The following is a 20,058-nucleotide window of genomic DNA, read 5'->3' on the forward strand; positions in this document are numbered from 1 at the left end:
ATCACATTTTCCCTACAGAGATGAATTGTTGATGGAAGATGATATTATTTTCAAAGGTCATAAAATTGTTGTTCCTGCTTCATTACAGCATGAATATATTTAGATTTTGCATCGTGGTCACCCAGGTTTATTATCCATTAAGAGAAGGGCAAGAGAACTCGTATTTTGGTCTTCATTATCAAAAGACATTGATAGTGTTCTTTCTTTTTTTCGATATGTAATAGTACCAGAGTTAAAGCAACCACTTCAGCTAAATACATTTCCTGAACTACCTTGGCCTGCTGTTGCAACTGATATCTTTGAATGGAATAATCAATACTATTTGGTTTTGGTAGACTCTTACTCAAACTGGTTTGAGATTGATCTGCTACCAAACTTAACCTCAACAGCTGTTATCACTAAGCTTAAACACCATTTTTCAGTTCATGGTAGTCCTCACAAGCTATATTCTGACAATGGTACTCAATTTACTAGCCAGTTGTTTCAGAAATTTGCAAGAGCATGGGACTTTGTACATGTCACTCGTAGTCCTGAATATCCACAATCCAATTGTCTAGCTGAATGTGCAGTACAGAGTGCAAAGCAATTACTTAGGAAGTCAAAGAGTGATAATATTAATGTATTCTTGAATTTACTTAATCTCAGAAACATACCTCATGTTGATTCTTGGCTCACCTGTTCAAAGACTATTATCCAGACAAACTAGAACTATGCTACCTATTACATCCAGTTTGTTGAAGCCTAACTCTAAACAATAAAACCATCAAGGCTCAATTGTTGAAGCATAATATCCAAAAATCAAGTTATGACAGATCAAGCAGATTACCTCATGCACTGAGGGAAGGAGAGACGGTACGAATCCAGACAACAAAAGGTTTTGATCGAATATGACCGATAACAGGCATCTGTGCCAAGCTGAGATCTTATTGGGTAAGCTTCAAGGGTGTAGAGTATAGGAGGAATTGCATACATCTTCTTCCTGTACCAGAATCATCACTATTGCAATCACAACATTGTATCTGTGATGCAGATTCTAAATCAAAGTCTGAGTCAGACATTGTTTCCTGACCAGTATGTGTTCAAAAGTCTGATTCTGTTCTGGAGAGTAATTTGAACATTCCACAGGTTAACTATTATGCAGGGACTGTTCCAGTTGCTAAAACTGATTCTCAGTTTTATGTCACAAGATACGGATGCGTTTCTATGCCTAGTGTGAAATACACAGCAATGTGGACTTGATTATATATACATGTGTACTTAGTATTGTATAATGCATGTCTCTAGATTATTTGTGATTTCTGCATGTTAAATATCTCATGACAAATTGCATGATCTGTTTCTCAAAGAGGGAGGATGTAGATCAGAGTGTAGCATGTGTGTGTGTGTGTGTGTGTGTGTGTGCGTGTGCCATGTCTTTAAGAAGCATGTGAAGCTGTGCATGCATGTATAAATTCCAGACATGTGCAATCCCTAGTGCCATTTTGTAGAAGCTGACAGTGAATGAGCATGTATGATTGCAGTAGTTAGTTTGTATATAAGTTACTTAGTCATAGTCAATAAGCCTCTACAATGATGTGTTTGTATAGAATAAAGCTGCTTAAACAGAATCCACAAAGACTCATTTATTCCTGTACCAACACGAAAGTGACACAGGTATATCTCTTTTATTCACTATTTTATGTATGAACCATTTGTACTGTCAGGCTAAAGTCCTAGTGAGCCATACACCTCACACCTTTCCTGTTTACTGCCTTTATTATCCAGTTATTACCTCTCATCTTTTGGCTGTAGAGTTAGGAAGAAAACAAACAAAAATATTGTAGGAAGACCACAGCTTAGGTATGCTTTTTAAATGCTTGTACTATTAACATACAACTTCTCAAAATACTTTCTAATTTTAGGGGGGGCTGAATCAAATGTTTGAACCTTGGAGCATCTCACCAAAATCTGGATAGCTGAGAGGTATTTTAATGCGACCTTCCTGTATGGAATCAATGCTGCTTTGGTTTACAAGCAACAGTTGCTTCCAGATCGTCTAAAATGATTTCCCTAAGAAATGATTCCCTCACTTTCCCTTCACTTTAGATCAGTCTTACAGGCTAGTAGTTTTCAGCAACTAAATGTACCATGCAGACAGAACTTTGTGCCATGTATTATTTGACTACATAGCTTGTTTTTCTCCCCCATACTTTCGTTTTATAGGTTCATAGGTAGGTACTTGGCTATTGGCCATAGGTAGGTACCCTGGCTTCCACCATCCTAGAAATTATTTTCCTATGTCACTGTTAAGCAGAGCCACAGAAGTCATCCCCGGGGTGAATTTCCTATTTCTCATCCAATTATCAAAATTTTTATTGAAGAGTGCTAATGAGGAGCTTTGTTTGATATAGAGAGGTAGTTTGTTCCAGAGTATGGGGAGACTCTGAAAAATGAATCTATTACTCCAGCATATTCTGTTTATTGTGGTGACCAGGTTTAGGTCCCTCGGCTCTGACCAATGAGGAATTGACCTTTGGTGTGGAACACCGGTCACCATGTTGGTAATGACTAGGTCTAGGATATTGATGCCTCTGGTGGGGGTGTGGATAAGTTGTTCCAAGGCACTGGAATTTATGAATTCCAGAACACGTTGAGCAAAAGAGTTGGAACATGAGTAGTTTTCCCAGTTAATGGTGGGGTAGTTGAAATCGCCCATTATTAGGGTGTTGGGTTGTACCCTAATATTTTCCAGTGTAACAAGAAGTGGAATCCTGGGGCATGGTGGGGGATCTGTAGTAAGCTACAATTTGGATTGTGGTCTTGCCCAGAGTTAGTTGCACTTGCATAATCTCAGATGCATTATGCAGGGCAACTAGCCTGGAGGTGTGGATATCCTTAATGAATATCGACACACCTCCGCCTTTAGTGTTTCAATCCAGGTTATGTGGTCAAAGGGTGTGGTATGAATTATAACCTGGTAATGCAGGGGTGCTCTCTGGAGCCTTGAACCAGGTCTCTGACACTGTACAGATGTTGATGTTCTCCATTTTAAGGAGTGCCTCAAGTGAGTGCATTTTGAGGTTTAGACTTCTAGCACTGAGTAGCAATACCCTCAGATTTTGCTTTCTTGTACCTGTTATGGTGATGAATTTGCCATTTGAACCTTGCCTAAAAAAGGCACTATAGGGGTGGCAAGAGCATTAGCCAGTATCCGGAATCCCAAGGGCAACAGGTGCAGGCCATCTCTGGCAAAGCATCGTGGTCTGTCGATCATGTCATCCCAGGCAGAGAGATACTGGATCCCCTTAGAATGATACCAGAAGCTTAGCCAATTGTTGAAGTCAATCATTTTGTCCTTGTACTGTGGTATCATTCTGGGTGATGGCAGGATGCTACTCAGGGCTAGGGTCATACCTGCCTGGGCTACAAGATCGGAGAGCTCCTCCATGTCTCTTTTCATGTAGTCCAGGGAGGTAAGTCTCAGGGCATTCACACCAACATGGTTAATAACAGAGTCATATTTGTACTTGTTGTGGAGTGAACTGAGTGCGTTCATTATGTGGCAGATCCTGGCACCTGACAGGTAGCTGACAGTAACTTTCTCCTTGTTTAGCCTGATGAGTGGAACATCAGTGTGCCTGACTATGGAGTCAGCTATGACCAGAGTATTAGGCACATTTTTATGCCTTATGGGCTGTGGTTGAGTGGCACACTGTGTTTGTGGGCTATGTGTTATTTGGGTTGTGTTGGGGAGGTGGCAGTTGCTTGTGTTTCTGCTTTGGAGGGCTCTGTTGCTTGGGCAGGTTTTTATTGACAGCCTCCGTGAATGTATCTGTGTGTTTTGTGTTTCTATGTGTGTGTTTTGGTGGTGTAGGTTTTGAGGGACTATGTGATGAGTGTGGTGTGGTGCAAGTGTTTACCTTCTCCTCTTGACTGTCTAGTCCAGTCTTGGGTGAAGAGAGCTTTGCTTCCAGTTTGGCTATGTAAGTGCATCTCTCACACAGGTTGTAGTGTTGGGTGGTAGGAGGAGAGGGTTGTCTGTGTACATGAGGCAATTGCTGCATTGCCCCAAGATGCCCAGATTCATCAGGTAGACAGGAGAAACACCGGGAGCTGACCCTTAGACATGCCTGGATAGGTGCTATTTATTAAGTACTAAAAACTGTTTTCCTCTAGATAAGTGAAGAAAGTTGAGTGCTATAGTAATTAGTAGCTTATTTAGTACTTACAACGAGTTCTGAACAAGTGCTGAGTGCAAAGAAACAGGTTTGAGTGCTAAAACTAACAACTAACTAGTTCTAAGGGAAAATTTGAAGTGCAGACTTTATGGCGCCAGGAATAGTTTAACCCTAACTAAGCGGCGATGCATAAAGTGTATGTGTATATATATATATATATATATATATATATATATATATATATATATATATATATATATATACATATATATATATATATATATATGTATATATATATATATATATATATATATATATATATGTATATACAATATATATATATATATATATATATATATATATATATATATATAAATTTCCCATTTAGGGGTCGCCACAGCGGAACTATATATATTATATATATATATATATATATATAAAACAGTAGCAAATGAGCAAGCTGATTTAAACAAATTAACCAATTAACCAATAAAAGCTAAAAACTGAGCCCCGTTCCAGCAGTCTTTGATCAGACAAATTGTAACTGCACAGTCCTGCCACTACGGTGCAGGGCAACCTTTTCCAAAAAGATGGCCTGGATTAGGGCTCAAGTTATACAAACAAAGCTAGATTTAGCAAGTCTAAATCTAGTCTACTCTACAGCAAACAAGGTGTACCATTTTCAGAAAGAAACAGTTCAATAAGGAGGCACAATAAGCCTTTAACCAGAAACTCCCAGCTCAGAAGGGTAAAATCTACCCTCTCCTCCCACAAGAGTACAGACCACACCTTCTTAATGTAAAATAACTGGCCCAAAGACCAAGTGCATAAACCAGAACTAATATACTTTAGAATAACAGACACTAAGCCTTCAATCAGCAACTCCCAACTCAGAAGGATGTAAGCTACCTTTCCTGCTACAACAGTGCAGACCACAAATCTTCTTAATGTAAAACAACTGGTCTGAAGCCCAAGCGCATAAACCAAAGGCTTAGAATAACAGGTACAATTTAATCAGCTACTAACAAGCAGTAATAAATGCAGCAGAATAAATGCAATTAAGTACTTTTAAGAACAGGCAGCAAAAGCAAAATAAAGTAATAAAGTAGGAAGAAACACAAATACAGTAAAAGCAGATGAATAAAGTGCATTTTTTTTCTTTTTTTATATATAACAATAGAAAATGAGCAAACTTATTTACACAAATTACCCAATTAACCAGTAAAAAGCTCAAAACTGAGCCGTGTTCCAGCAGTCTTCAATCAGGCAAGTTCTGACTGCACACTCCTGCCACTAGGGTGCAGGGGAACCTTCTCCTCCAAAAAAGACGGCCTGGATCAGTGCTCAAGTTGTACAAACAAAGCTAGATTCAGCAGACCTGAATCTAGTCTATGCTACAGCAAACAAGGCGCACCAATTTCAGAAAGGAACAGTTCAAATAAGCAGGTACAATAAGCCTTTAACCAGAAATTCCTAGCTCAGAAGGACAGAATCTAGCCTCTCCCCCACAAGAGTGCAGACCACAAACCTTCTTAATGTAAAATAACTGGCATGAAGCCCAAGTGCTTAAACCAGAACTAATACACTTTTAGAATAACAGACGCTGAGCCTTCAATCAGCAATTCCCAACCTAGAAGGATGTAAGCTACCTGTCCTGCCACAACAGTGCAGACCACAAACCTTCTTAATGTAAAACAACTGGTCTGAAGCCCAAGGGCTTAAACCAAAAGGCTTAGAATAACAGTTACAATTTAATCAGGCTACTACCAAGCAGTAATAAATGCAGCAGAATAAGTACAATTGAGTACTTTCAAGCAGAGGCAAAAGCAAAATAAAGTAATAAAGTAGGAAGAAACACAAATACAATAAAAGCAGATGAATAAAGTGCAATTTGTTTTCCTCTCTGTATTAGGTAGATTGAGCTAATAACACTAGACTAGGAGGAGTATCACAAATAAAATATACAGTAGGGGGCTGGCAATTGCAAAGCCACCAATTATAACAAGAAGACACCAATAGGGAGGGAAGGTGGAGAACACAAGTTGTTTGACCAGTATTTAACACAGCAGGAATAAGGGTGGGAGAAAAATAGCACTTTCAGCACAGATCAGAAGCCAACAAATATATATATATATATATATATATATATATATATATATATATATATATATATATATATAAATCAAGCAAGCAAAAACAATTACAATACTGCAGAACTTTGAAAAGAAGTGCCCAAAAATATACTTAGCACTTTATATTTCAAATTGTTTCAGTAGAACTCTCAGTCAGAACTCAAGGAGTTTCAAGCAATGAATGTAGAGGTAACAAACAAGGAATATTAATTATACTAGCAAGCCTTGAGACAATCAGATAAAACACACAAGTTGTTTGACCAGTATTTAACACAGCAGGAATAAGGGTGGGAGAAAAATAGCACTTTCAACACAGATCAGAAGCCAGCAAATATATATATCTAAATCAATCAAACAAAAACAATTAGGATACTGCAGAACTTTGAAAAGAAGTGCCCAAAAATATACTTATCACTTTATATTTCAAATTGTTTCAGTAGCACTCTGTCAGAAGTCAAGGAGTTTCAAGCAATGAATCTGCTGATGTTGCATTATTTTTACTTGGTGTTTTCAGTAATTGCCTTGCTCTCAATATTTTGAAGACTACTTACATCTGCCCTTTTCATGTCTTTAAGAACATTATCTTCTTTCCTTAATTTGTTAAAAAAGTTAATGGTTTAGCCAGTTCTCTTAGCTCTCTAACATTAGATTAATTACAGTGTAACATGAATAAAAATTAGGAAAATTGAGTGTATAAAAGATGATCTTCCTAGTTATGTGACAGTCAGCATGTTCAGAGAAATTCAAATTTTTCCTTCTTAAAATAGCTATGTTTTTTTTATTTGAAAAAAAATAGAAATGACAGTGCAGAGATATAGATAACATAGTGGGGTCCTTCTTTGTGGATTTTGCATTTCCTTCTTGCATCTGAATAGGTGTATGCCAAGTTCACAGTTTCATTTCACATTCGTAAGGCATGTCATGTGAATTGTCAATCCCACAGATTGCCCACAAGATTGTATGTTATGTGTGTGTGCATGCGTGCATGTGTATATGTGTGTGTGTGTGCGTGTGTGCGTGTGCGTGTGCTTGTGCGTGTGTGTGTGTGTGTGTGTGTGTGTGTGTGTGTGTGTGTGTGTGTGTGTGTGCATGTGTTTGTATCCATCCTGCAATACATTGGTGTCCTCAGCATTGGTCCTTCTCTTGCTTGCACCCAATGAGTGCTGGGATGATCTCTGGATAAAGCAGATAACTGAAGACTGACAGAATGATTAGGTTGCTTATAAAATGAATGTAAAGAAAATATTTGATGAGAAATTCATGCATTTAACATCTACAAAATAGAAAAAGGAGTAGTTATTGTGAAATCTTCAAAATGCTGAAAATAGTGTGCTAATAAAATAATATCTGTGACTTGCATAAAACAAACATTTTTTGTTTCTTGATGTTACATCCATATCAGCCATGTGAGTCCTTCAATTTTCAACATATAACACAGACTCTTTGTAGTATTGCCCGTAATATCTATTCCCTATATATACAGAATAAATGGATAAGACCAACAAATAATACAGCCTAAGTTTTCTTTTGTTGGACATATCTGTCTCCTCGATCTACCCTTTGCAGCATGCTCCACTGAAGATATTTAACTGCTCACCTGTCTTTGACTTTCACTAAGCAAACAGATATGGGTACTGTAATTGTATTTCAGGATACTATTGGCCTGAGCACTTACATTTCCTAAGACTGCTCTTGATGCTTTTTATCTTGTATCCTAAAGTGTTGTGTTAATCAGCTGAGTTACTGACTATTGTAGGTATGCTATGTGTTTTATATTTAAATAATTATACAGTTCAATGTACATAGAATATTTCTGTTCAGATAACTGGGTTGTACTCTGACACACCCCTATAACTATGTTATTCACATGCATGTTAATAACCACTCCTAAAATAAAACCATATTAAACCATGTAGATGTTCTGTGCAAAAGGTTCTGCTAATTTTATGTTTAGTAATTTCATGAGTGATTTGAATGTTGTTGTCTCCAATATTAATGCTTACACTAGAGGCAACAGAATAAATTTATTATAGGTTCATAGGTTCATAGGTTCATACTAGGCTATCGCCACCCATTTTAAATTTATTTTGCTATGCCCTTTTTCGAGGTTAGTATACTGTGCCTCTGTCTAACAGTGACACAGAAGTGATACCCGTGGTAAACCTACGATCTCCCATCCACTCATCAAGATTCCTCTTGAATAGAGTCAATGAGGGACTCTGCCTAACCTGGACTGGGATTTTATTCCAGAGTGAAGGGAGCCTCTGGGTTATGAATCTGTCCCTCCAGCATGTCCTATTTATTTCAGTGCTGAGGTTCAAGTCTCTCGAGCGCATAGCTCGATGGGATTTGGATTTTCTGAGGTGCAGCATGTCCATTAATTCTGGGTTGGACATGGCTTTTTACATCAGGCACAGATCGCCTCTGAACAGGCGGCATGCCACTGAGTAGAGCTGGAGTTTCTTTAACCGGGCAGCATATGGCATCTGTTTGAGCCCTTTAATCCTCTTGGTGAGGTACTTTTGGGGTCTTTCCAGTTGCTGCAGGTGTCTGGTAAGGTACATCCCAAAAGGGGCATTGTACTCAATTATGGGCCTGGTGAGGGATGAGTAAAGAGGCATGATGACCTCCCCTGATCTAGATGTGAATCCCTTCATGATTAGGTGGGCTATATAAAATGTTTTTCTAACCACTTTGGCCACGTGGTTGTCAAATGCTATCATCTTGGGTCCCCAGGTCCCTAATTACTTCTTCTGTACTTAATGGATTACCACCTATGTGGTAATTTGTGGGCACATTGTTTTTGCCAAAGGGGATGACTATACACTTTTTGGCATTTAGCTTGAGGCCATGGCTCTGGCACCAGTTGTCTGTTTCTATGAGGCCCTTTTGGAGGATGCTTGTGTCAGCTGGAGAGTCGATTATGGCGCCCAGTTTGCAGTCATCTGCGAACTTGGTCAGCCACAGTCCTTCCGTGTTGGCCTGTACCTCCGAGAAATATATACCGAACAAGAGAGGTCCCAGGACTGAGCCTTGTGGGACACCACGTGTAACTGGTTTGGAGTCTGACATGGCTCCAGCAATTCTAACCATGTGGGTTCTGTCCTTGAGCCAGTTTGCAATCCATCTAGTGATATAGGGGTTTATATTTAAGCTGGTGAGCTTATCTATAATGCTCGAGTGGGGTATTGTATCGAAGGCTTTTGCGAGGTCCAGGTAGGCTGTGTGGACCACCTTCCCCTCGTCAATGGCCTTGGTGACTGTTTCAAAGAAATCAACCAGGTTTAAGAGGCAGGATCTGCCCTTAACAAAGCCGAACTGGGTAGGATCCAGTGTCTGTAGGTCCCTGATATCTTTATTTATGAGGTCCATGATGATCCTTTCCATAGCTTTGCAGACCAAGCTAGTCAGGCTTATGGGCGATAGTTTCCAGGATCCGTTGAGGCACCACCTTTATGGAGAGGGACCACTGTTGCTGTACGCCACTCTTTGGGTACATATCCTGTAGTAAGGCTGAGATTGAACAGTAGTTTTATGTTTGGGTTTAGCTCTTCTTGGAGTTCATGTAGGACGCAGCCCGGGACACCGCCTGGTCCCATTGATGCTGTGTTTTTTGCTTTGGAGAGGGCGGCTCTTACCTGAGCATCTGAGATGTCAGGGGCCAGCACTCTGCTGGGATAGATATTTGCCCTTTTGGTGGGGAGGGGGTGAGAAGTTTGTGCTGAACCTGTCAGCTAGGATGTTGGCAATGTCTGTGGGTTCAGTGTATTTTTTGTCATTTTGGACTAATTCTGAGCATATCTGGGAGTTACCACCCAGGTTCCTAACATAACTAAAGAAAGCCTTGTGATTATCCTTAGTGTCCTGTGCAATTTTTCTCTCGAAGCTGGCCTTAGACAATTTTATGAGTGCCCGTAGTTTTTTGCTAATACTGATCAGTGATGCCTTCCCTTTTTGGGATTTTGCTCTATCATTTAGTAGCTTCCTCCTTCTATTGTATAGTTTGTTTATGGCTGGGGTCCACCAGACAGGATGTCTGCCTTTGGAGGATTGGGTCTTGGTTTTATTTGGGATCGCATGATCCATGCATTCCTGAAGGTGTTCATAGAATGCATTTATAAAGGATTCTGCGGTCTGGGCCATATTTTCCACAGGCCCGTGGGCTTTGAAGGATTCCACCTCGGATTTGAGGAATGTGAAATTTGCTTTAGAGAAGTTTTTCACTGTGGTTTTCTGGGCAGGGGGTGGGGTCGGGATGTGAATATCCAGTGAGATTAGTTTATGGTCTGATCTTACCAGTGAGGGATACACTTCTGGTCTGGAGCATAGAGTCCCCATGTTGGTGATGATCAGGTCCAGTATGTTTTCCCCTCTTGTGGGAGTGGTAACAAGTTGTTCCATAGCATTTGAGTTTATAAATTCTAGGAATCTTTGGGCTAGGGTGTTGGAGCTAGAGTAATGCTCCCAGTCTATGTTTGGGTAGTTGAAGTCACCCAATATAATGGTGTTTGGAGAGACCTTCATATTTTACAGTGTTCTCAGGAAGGCCAAGTGGGGTTCCTGGGTTTGGGAGGGTGGTCTGTAGCAGGCTATAAACTGGAAGGCAGTTTTACCCACTGTTAGTTGCACATGGATAGTCTCTGATGCTTCGTGCTTTGCCACCAACCTGGAGGTGTGGGTATCTTTGATGAATATCGATACTCCCCCTCCTTTTGTGGTTCGATCCAAGTTTTGGGGCCGAAAAGCATGGTATGAGGTATAACCTGGTAGTGCTGGGGTGCTCTAGGGAGCCCTGAACCAGGTTTCTGTTACTGCACAGATATCGATGTTCTCCATGCTAAGGAGAGTTTCGAGTGCATGCATTTTGAGGTTTAGACTTCTGGCGTTGAGTAGCATTACTCTTAGTTTCTTATCCCTTGTGATACCTATGGAGGTGGGTTTGTCTTTTGAGCCTTGCCTAAAAAGGCACTATGGGGTAGCAAGAGCCTTTGCCAATATCCGAAAGCCCAAGGGTGACAGGTGCAAGCCGTCCCTAGCGAAGCATCGTGGCTTGTCGAGCATATCATCCCAAGCTGACAGGCATTGGATCCCCTTTGAATGACACCAGTACTTAAGCCAATTGTTGAAATTGATCATCTTGTCTTCATATTGTGGCATCATTCTTGGTGAGGGTAAGATGCTACTCAAGGTCAGGGTCATACCGGCCTGGGCTACATGCTCAGAGAGCTCCTTTATGTCTCTTTTCATGTAGTCCAGGGAGGTACGTCTCAGGTCATTCACACCAGCATGGACAATGACTGAGTCATATTTGTACTTGCCTTGGAGTGACCTGAGTGCTTGTGTTATGTGGCGGATCCTAGCGCCCGACAGGCTGCTCACCGTGACCCTCTCCTTGTTCAGCCTGGTGAGTGGGACGTCAGTGTGCCTGACGATAGAGTCACCTATTACAAGTGTATCAGGTGTGTTGTTTAGTCTTAAGGGCTGTGACTGTTCGGCACACTGGCTTTGTGAGATATGTGTTGCACGTGTTTTGTTTTGGGGTAGCGGTTGCTTGGGTGTCTGCTTTGGAGGTCTCTGCTGCTTAGGCAGATCTTTATTTAGAGCCTCCGAGTATGTTTTTGTGTGATTATGTGTTTGGTTTGCTATTATATTGCCTATCCTTACCTCTTGTTTATTAATCCATTCAACACTGAAATATCTGTCTTAGTTTATTATGACAAATGTTACTTAATGTCTGACCTGGGTATTCAGATGCATACTGCACTAAAACATGCATATATCTTGTGCACTGTGTTTAGTATGCCTGTGTTAAATATCGTGACCCATGAATGACTGTATACAACAGAGTAAATTGTGTTTTTGATGGGTCAGTGCAGTATATGGAGCACTACTTTGTACCATAAGATGGTAATGAGGTGCTTTAGTACAAGTTATCACTAGTGGGAACTCAACAGCATCACTGTGAGAGGCTGGGCAAGTATGGTTGTAGCAGCAGCAGGTTTGCCTGCACAGCATGGATCTCAGTTACTGTCAGAGTTTTCCTTCTATGCAACTGAGTAATTTTTTAGTTCTTGCTTTATTTTAGTACTGAGATGTTGTATATCAGCAACATACCATTGGGGAAGGAATGTTACTGTGGTCACAAACAGCATGTTTTCTGCTTGTACACAGATGGAGTCCCATAAATTACCTCTTTGAAACCAGCTTGAATGCAGGTGGTGTATATTTTTGTATGATCCAGGGGAGGGGTGATTAGTAAATGTGCTGTATGGATGATGTATATTGAGAACACAATGGGCAAAGACCACATACAAGGCATTTTTGTATAATTATATAAATCTCTTTATGAACTGCAAAAGGTTTTAGTATACAGATACTCTGCATACCAGTCCTAATCAATGGCACACAATGAGTTATGAATATCACTCCATAATTCTCAATTCTTATACTAACTATAGTATATTTTTCATATATTTTTCTGCTTTTCTGTCTATGGCATATAGCATTCTTTATTAAGAATCATTTCTTATATCAGATGTCACTACTGTAGACAGTCTCTCTGAAGCAGTCCTTTAGGTGCCTTAGATGTAAGAACTGGATCTGGTCTACAAGGATGAAAGCAGTTACCCCAATAAAACCTATAAAAGGAATGCTATGTATTCAGTCTCTGTTTTGAAGGAGGATTTGGAACTGGATTTATTTTGTTTTCAGAAATAAAATAATTTAGTTGAAAGGATTGGTCTAAATACCTGAACTCTCAACAATCCTGCGTTAGAGTTTTGGCTTTTTCTGATGCATAATCCCTGTATATGGTCAGATTGGATTGCAGATACTGGACTCCTCACCCATGGGTGACCTCTGATTGTCTATCTTTTAACAAGTTGACTCTCAGTAATATGTCCACCTTCATACAGCTACACTAACTTCTACTACATGCTACGTAATCTTAGGATCATAGGAAGTTGCTAGGCTATTGACCCTGAGGCCCTTACAAGCCTAGCTAAAAATTTAGCCCATGTTCTGACAAGTCAACGCCTGATGCCCCTGTCCAACAGGGACACAGGTGGAACCCCAGGCGTGTATTGTATTTTCTGTTCCCCATCCAGTTATCCAGGTTGCACTTAAAAAGGGACACTGAGGTACTCTGCTTGATGTGGAGAGGGAGTCTGTTCCACAGAAGGGGGACTCTCTGGGACACAAATCTGTCCTGCCAACAAGTCCTATTGATGTCACAGACCAGGTTGAGGTCACACATGTGGGTTACTCGAGTGGAGCTAGACTTACGGATTTGCAGCGGTCTTATCAAGGCAGGGCCCTGAGATTGCTTTGTATGCCAGACAGAGGACACCTCTGAGGATTCTGTATGAGACTGAGTAGAGGGACAGGGCTTTTAGCCTATCTGTGTAGGGTAGATGTCTGAGGCCCTGGATTCTCCTGGTAAGGAACCTCTATGGTCTGTCCTGCTGCTGCATGTGCTTTGTGAGGTACATGCTGAAAGGGGTATGGTAATGGTTCTTATAAGGGAAGAATACAGGGATATTATGATCTCCTTGTCCCTGGATGAGATACCCTTCCTAATGAGGTAGGCCATGTAGAAAGCTTTCCGTACAACAGAGTCAATATGGTGGTCAAAAGCCAGGTTGCTATCAACCTGGGTGCCCAAGTCCCTCACGACTGATTGCATGCTTAGGACCTTATCAATGTAATAATTTGTGGGGACGTCACTCCCCCCCAAAGGAGATGATGATGTATTTTTTGCATTCAGTTTGAGGTCATATTTCTGGCCCCCGCCATTTGTTTGGGTGATACCCTCTTGGAGGGTGCCCACATCACTAGAGGAACTGATGATAGCATCCAGCTTGCAGGAATCTGTAAACATGGTCAGCCATATCCCAGTGGTTTTGGCCTGCACCTCAGAAAAGTATATCCCAAACAACAGATACCCCAGGACCAATCCCTGGGGTACGCTGGTAGTTACAGGTCTACTGCTTGAGGTGGATTCCACTATTTTGCCTAGGTGGGTTCGCTCAATGAGCCAATTTGCTACCCATCTGGTAACATATGATGCCTATTTGAGAGAGTATATCTATTGTACCTGAGTGGGGAATAGTATTGAAGGCTTTGGCTATGTCAAGGTAGGTGGTGTGCACCATCTTCCCCTCGTCTTTGGTTTTGATGACCTTCTCAAAGAAGTTGAACAAGTTTAACAGGAATGACATCCCCTTGATGAAACCAAACTGTGTGGGATTGAGTGTTTGGAGGTTGCCAATGTCCTTGTTAATGAGGTCCATGATAATCCATTCCATGGCCTTGCAGACTAGGCTAGATAGGCTGAGGGGTCTATAATTTCCTGGATTGGTAGATGCTCCACCTTTTTGCAAAGGGATGTCCGTGGCTGTCCTCCACTTGGCTGGGACAACGCCAGTACTCAGGCTTTGGTTGAATAGGGTGCCCAGTGCTGCTGCAAGTTCCTGCCTGAGTTCATGTAGGCTGTAGCCTGGGATGTTATCAGGTCCCATAGAGTCTGTATTTTTTGCCTTTGAGAGGACAGTGATGACTTGCTCCCTAGAGATAAGGGGAGGAGGGCAGGTGCTGGAGATTTCCTGATTTAGTGATGGGGGGACAGAGGGGTGAAGTTTTCACTTAATCTGTCTGCTAGCAGGTTGGCCATATCTACAGCATTTGTGTATTGGTGTCCTTGACCACCAGTTCTGAGCAGATCTGAGTGCTTCCTTTGAGATTGCGGACATATATGAAGAAGGCCTTATGATTGTCTTTAGTAGATGAGACCAGTTTGAACTCAAAGTTTGCCTTGGAGGATTACATTAGTGCTCTTATTTGCTTGTTCAGGCTAAGGAGAGATTGCTTCCAATTAGGCACCTGCTCCGTCTTGGTCCTGGATAGCATGTTTTTCCTTTTATTATAGCGTTTATTTAATGCAGATGTCCAGCAGACAGGTTTACTCTTCCTTGAGGAGGAGGATTTTGTCATGTCAGGTATTCCTGATTCCATGCAGCTATACAAATGCTTGTATAGTACTTTGGTGTAGGTTTGGATATTTCTGCCAGTTCCTACAGAGAGGGAGGGGACTGAGAAGCTGTTTATACCTTCCCTCAGAAGGTTATAATCAGCTTTGGAGAAGTTTTTTTTGTTTGCCCTAGCTGGGGGGTGGGGGCTGGGGTAGATGGTGACTTCAAAAATGGCTGCTTTGTGGTCGGATCTTACCAGGGAGGATAACACGGTAGGGATGCTGCAGTAGTTACTCATGTTGGTTAATACCAAGTCCAGGCTATTATCACCTCTTGTGGGTGTGTGGACCAGCTGGTCCAAGGCATTTGCATTGACAAAATCAAGGAATCTCTGGGTATTTATGTTTTGGCTCATGTTCACCTCTTCTAGTATCCATTTTCTTCCAAAAAGCTTTTATGCCATTGCTTGTGTGGAACTATATTTGACTAAATACAAGCTGGTAACTTCTTTGTTAGAAGTATGCATTTTAAGTATTGTTACTGTCTGTTACTAACATTATGTGTTTGCCTAGCTGTAGTTATTAACCATACATGTCTGTTCACCTATAATGTTCCTCATTATCCATATTTCTCATAGTCTGTGTGCAGGTTAGCCTTAACCCTCCTATGCTTGGTAGAATTGCATGTTTTGACATATTACAGAATGTTCTTTGAATTATAGAACATTATTTGTCTTAGACAACCTTATTAGATTTGAATTTTATATATGCTTTTGATGATATGTTTTGCATATTCAAATCATTTGTTTTTTGTTGCAGATGCTTACGCCCATTACTTCCTCACATGCATTAACTTGATATACTGAGTTGTTTTTGGTGATCATGGCTGATTTCAGGTCCTTAATTCCCATCTAATCACTTTGCCATTACCTCAGGGCCATCAATATACAAACATTTCCCAGAATAACCCATCACTTGGTGTGTCATATCTCTCTGGCCTCCTCGCTACATCAGACTGAGTGCAAAAAAATTGAGGGGGCGGTGCAGTGGGTAGGAAGAAAGCAGTCACTGTTCAGTTGTCCAATTTAAGAGTGTCATGTTGAAAACCCTATCCTCTTGAATGTATTGAGATACAAGCATTGCGTGTGAGTACGAAATGAAGCACTGTGATGGCATGCAACACCTCCATGGTAAGGTGTATCTCACATAATCCTCACAGTCCTGTCTCTTGAACTCCCAGTCTTGACAAAGGACAGGCAATGGTAAACCTCTGTATCATGTCACCCATACTCAGAGAGCAACAAACAGGCTTAGCACATCATCACTTCTACCCCTCCTATCATCTTATCCAGTGCCTAGACTCCTGATTGGACCTGGGTCATGTGGGTTGTAGTAGGAGTTTCATCCACCTATGTCGTGAAGCTGACTAATCAAACAATATTTTAAGAGAAAACTACTTATTTTCATAATAATGTTTATTAAGTCCTATTTCATGATTTTTTTATGACTGAGTGCTCATCCTATAGAAGGAGAAATTAAACTATATAGCTTCTCTGAAGGAACAGACAGTTTGCTTAGAGTATGGATCCAGTGGTGTTATTTGGAGGGGCATTGCTTTGTTATCATATTTGCTTTTCAAGTTTGTGCTGACATCATGTAAGCAATGATGGAGAGATTGATCAGTTTTATACCCTACCGACTGTTCCTCATTATCCATGTTTGTGTGACCTCAGATTTAGTATGGCAAGGATGTTTGGGACAGTGCCACCTCACGTGCAGAGTGCAGGGAGGAGTTTCACAAAGAAAAATACTACTCATCCTATGTTGTTTTAATTTTTTTAGGTTTCTTGATTGATATTTCAGTTGTCAGGTAATTGCATACCTTGCCCTTGAAAGGATTGGTAGTCGTTAAATACTACTATGGCAAGTCAGGATCCTATTTTGATAGGATGAATTGTCATCCATTATCGCTCTTTTATTACTACCAAAAATGATCATTTTCTAATTTTCCTGTATTCCATTGTCTGTATCTCTGTGCAACATTTTTGTATAAGATATAATACAACAGTAAACTAGGGCTTTTCTTTTTTCCTGTCCTCCAGTATAAATGGCTTGGTCCAGCTAGATATCTTGGTACCAAACCCCTTACAAATAGCAAAAACCAAAGAAAGAAAGAAAGAAACAAAAAAGATAAGAAATTCATTGTATATGAAACTAAATTTTGGTCCCAGTAGTTACCTTCCACAGCTGTCCATATAAACATTAATGATCCCATTTAGTTGCTAACCTCAACAGTAGAACATTCATAGCATATGGTTTGACATTGTTCTAATGCTACTTATCAATGGCTTCAGCTAGTGATGTGAAAAAAATGGTCTCTATCTTCCTGTTTCCTGGTCTCATTCTTAAAATCCTTTCATAGTCATCAGATAGGATAAAAGGATTACCTTCTTAACAATCTATGTCAGATAGGTTATTCCCTAAAGGCAAACTATAATTAACCAATGATATACATTAAGGCAGTTTGTGCTCCAAGCCATACCTTCACCCCAAACTCTTCAAAGGGAAAAAAGAAGACTTTTGTTCTGTTTTTTTTTAAGCTATAGAAAGCTGGTTGCTACATTTGTAGCAAATGGTTTGATACAGCTTACCAGCTGCAAAGAGCAGTGAAGTGCTTTTCTGTACCGACATTCAAAAATACAGGTACAAAAAAAAGAATGCAGGGACTTTTCTTTCCTATTGTGCCCCCTAACACCTTGCACCTAGAGCAGCTGCCCCCTTTGCCCACCCTTATTTGATTCTGATAATACTTTTTTTATTAAAGTTATATTCCTTCCCATATGCAATAAATCAGACTTCTTTCAGTTGAGATGAGGCATACCGCTTACCAAAGATGTTAGTAAATTAATGGTGCTTTTTATCATCTAATATATTGCTTTATCTTTAAGAACAAAATAATTCCCTAATGCATAAAGTCTTGTGGTCCAATTATAACGTTAGGGATGTAAAAGGAAGCTGCTAACTATGCTTCTGCCATACTGCCATTTTATGAATTATTTAAATTTCTGTTTTAATTAATTTGTGTGATGTCTGCTGTGTACCTCCCTCTTATTTTGCTAAAGAGTTCCAGGTAAATCCAAAAGTAATGTATTTTTCGGGAAATAATGGATTAACATGGAGTAACAAAGGCCCAAAATCAGGGGCAAGTATTAAATATTACTCTAATTCACTTAAAAAGTTAATAGAACAGCAGATTTTCCATCAACATATTTTTTTCTGAACAATAAGAATTATGGAACCCTTTATCTGGCATTATTGACTGGTTGCATGAATCAGTAATTTACCAGAATAAAATCAGGGACACAGCATAAATATGAAGCAAAATCATGGACATTCTGAAAGAAAATGGACAGCTGAGAAGTATGTACTCTGCTGACAGTCTTAACATCACTGAACAAGATGGCTGGGTAACCACTGACATGCAATATAACAATTATCTAGGACAATTATGTCCATAACAGTAATACCAAAGAATGTTTACCTCTTGTTAACAACTGACATTTAATACATCTGTGACATTTGTGGAGTTGAACAAGCCAAGTATGCTGCTTTTACACTACTGCTGTGTGCCCATTATGTGACTGTCCTTTTATCCACAAAAGCAGTGATGCAGTATGATTATTCTTATATACTTATTTCAGTTAACCATGCATCAGACACTTAAAATGTGACTAACCTGTCTTTTTTATCACTTAGTGAAAATCTTTCAAAGTGAAGGTGAAGTTTCTGATCTTCCACAGTTTCAATCTTCCAGACACAGAAGAGATTATTACTATAATTTCCTGGATAATTGGGTGACAAGATTCTCCCAATTGTTGCATTTTGCACGTGTCCTCCACAAACAGCTGGGAAGGATAATAAGAGAAATTTGTTAAACATAATAGGAAAATAATTGCATGCCTTCAAGTACTGAATACTGTTTTCTGAGGATGGAACATTTCAACTAGCATGCATTTGTTAGGAGGGCACTATCTTTGACATACGTTTCTTAGAAAAGTAACTCAGGTTGGTTACTTTATCCCACACATCAGTTTATTCTTCACTAAGTGTGTTTCTGTGCTTCATTATCAAGTTTATTTAATTACCCAGTAATTTATTTTTAACTATTGAAATGTATTGCAAGTGCATGGCATTATGAAATACCTCTGTTAGATATATATTCTGAAATAAAATACATTAGCTTCTTCAGACCTCTTGTTCTGCAGGGTGAAAGCTATGGCATAACATCTGTATTTAGAATAATATAAACTCCATGATCACAAGTCATTCTTAAATTCAGAGTCACTGATAGTCCTGTTCTACTGTGTTTTTAAAAGGAGGCTACAGTATTCCAGTAGCCAAAAGCAACAAAGTGCACAATCTGGTCCACAAACAAAGAAAAAAAAAACAGATGCAAGAGCTCTATTTAACAGCTCTACTTATATCCAGTAACACAAGTTAAACTATTTTGTCCTCACAAACAATAATGGTAGGACTTCATCAAAGCTAGTTTGTGGACAAAGTCATCTGCTAAATAACATTCTATGAAATCACATGGTTATATTTAAAAATACATTAATCTAAAACATAAATAAAGCTTGTTTGAAGCATTTTTGTCATAAGTCCATCTACAATCATTATTGACAATATATTTACTAATGAATTCATTTTAGTTTTAAAAAAAATATGAAAATATATAACGTACAAATGCACATCTATAAGGATATATGTATAAAATATAAATGTAATTATAAAGTATATA

The 20,058-nt window shown here is 39.7% G+C and overlaps 1 protein-coding gene across 1 annotated transcript in view; it reads right to left on the reverse strand.

Annotated features, from left to right (window-relative positions):
• The window catches only part of SEZ6L (seizure related 6 homolog like), a 3,056,071-nt gene that overhangs the window by 971,789 nt on the left and 2,064,224 nt on the right, over window positions 1-20,058 (reverse strand). The window contains exon 6 of the mRNA XM_044068481.1: window positions 18,994-19,162. Within this exon, the coding sequence (XP_043924416.1) occupies window positions 18,994-19,162 (169 nt within the window). The remainder of the gene's footprint in view (window positions 1-18,993; window positions 19,163-20,058) is intronic.

This window comes from Protopterus annectens, chromosome 4.part0 (assembly GCF_019279795.1).
Source record: "Protopterus annectens isolate FY-2018-M chromosome 4.part0, PAN1.0, whole genome shotgun sequence".
In the NCBI taxonomy this organism is placed as follows: Eukaryota; Metazoa; Chordata; order Ceratodontiformes; family Protopteridae; genus Protopterus; species Protopterus annectens.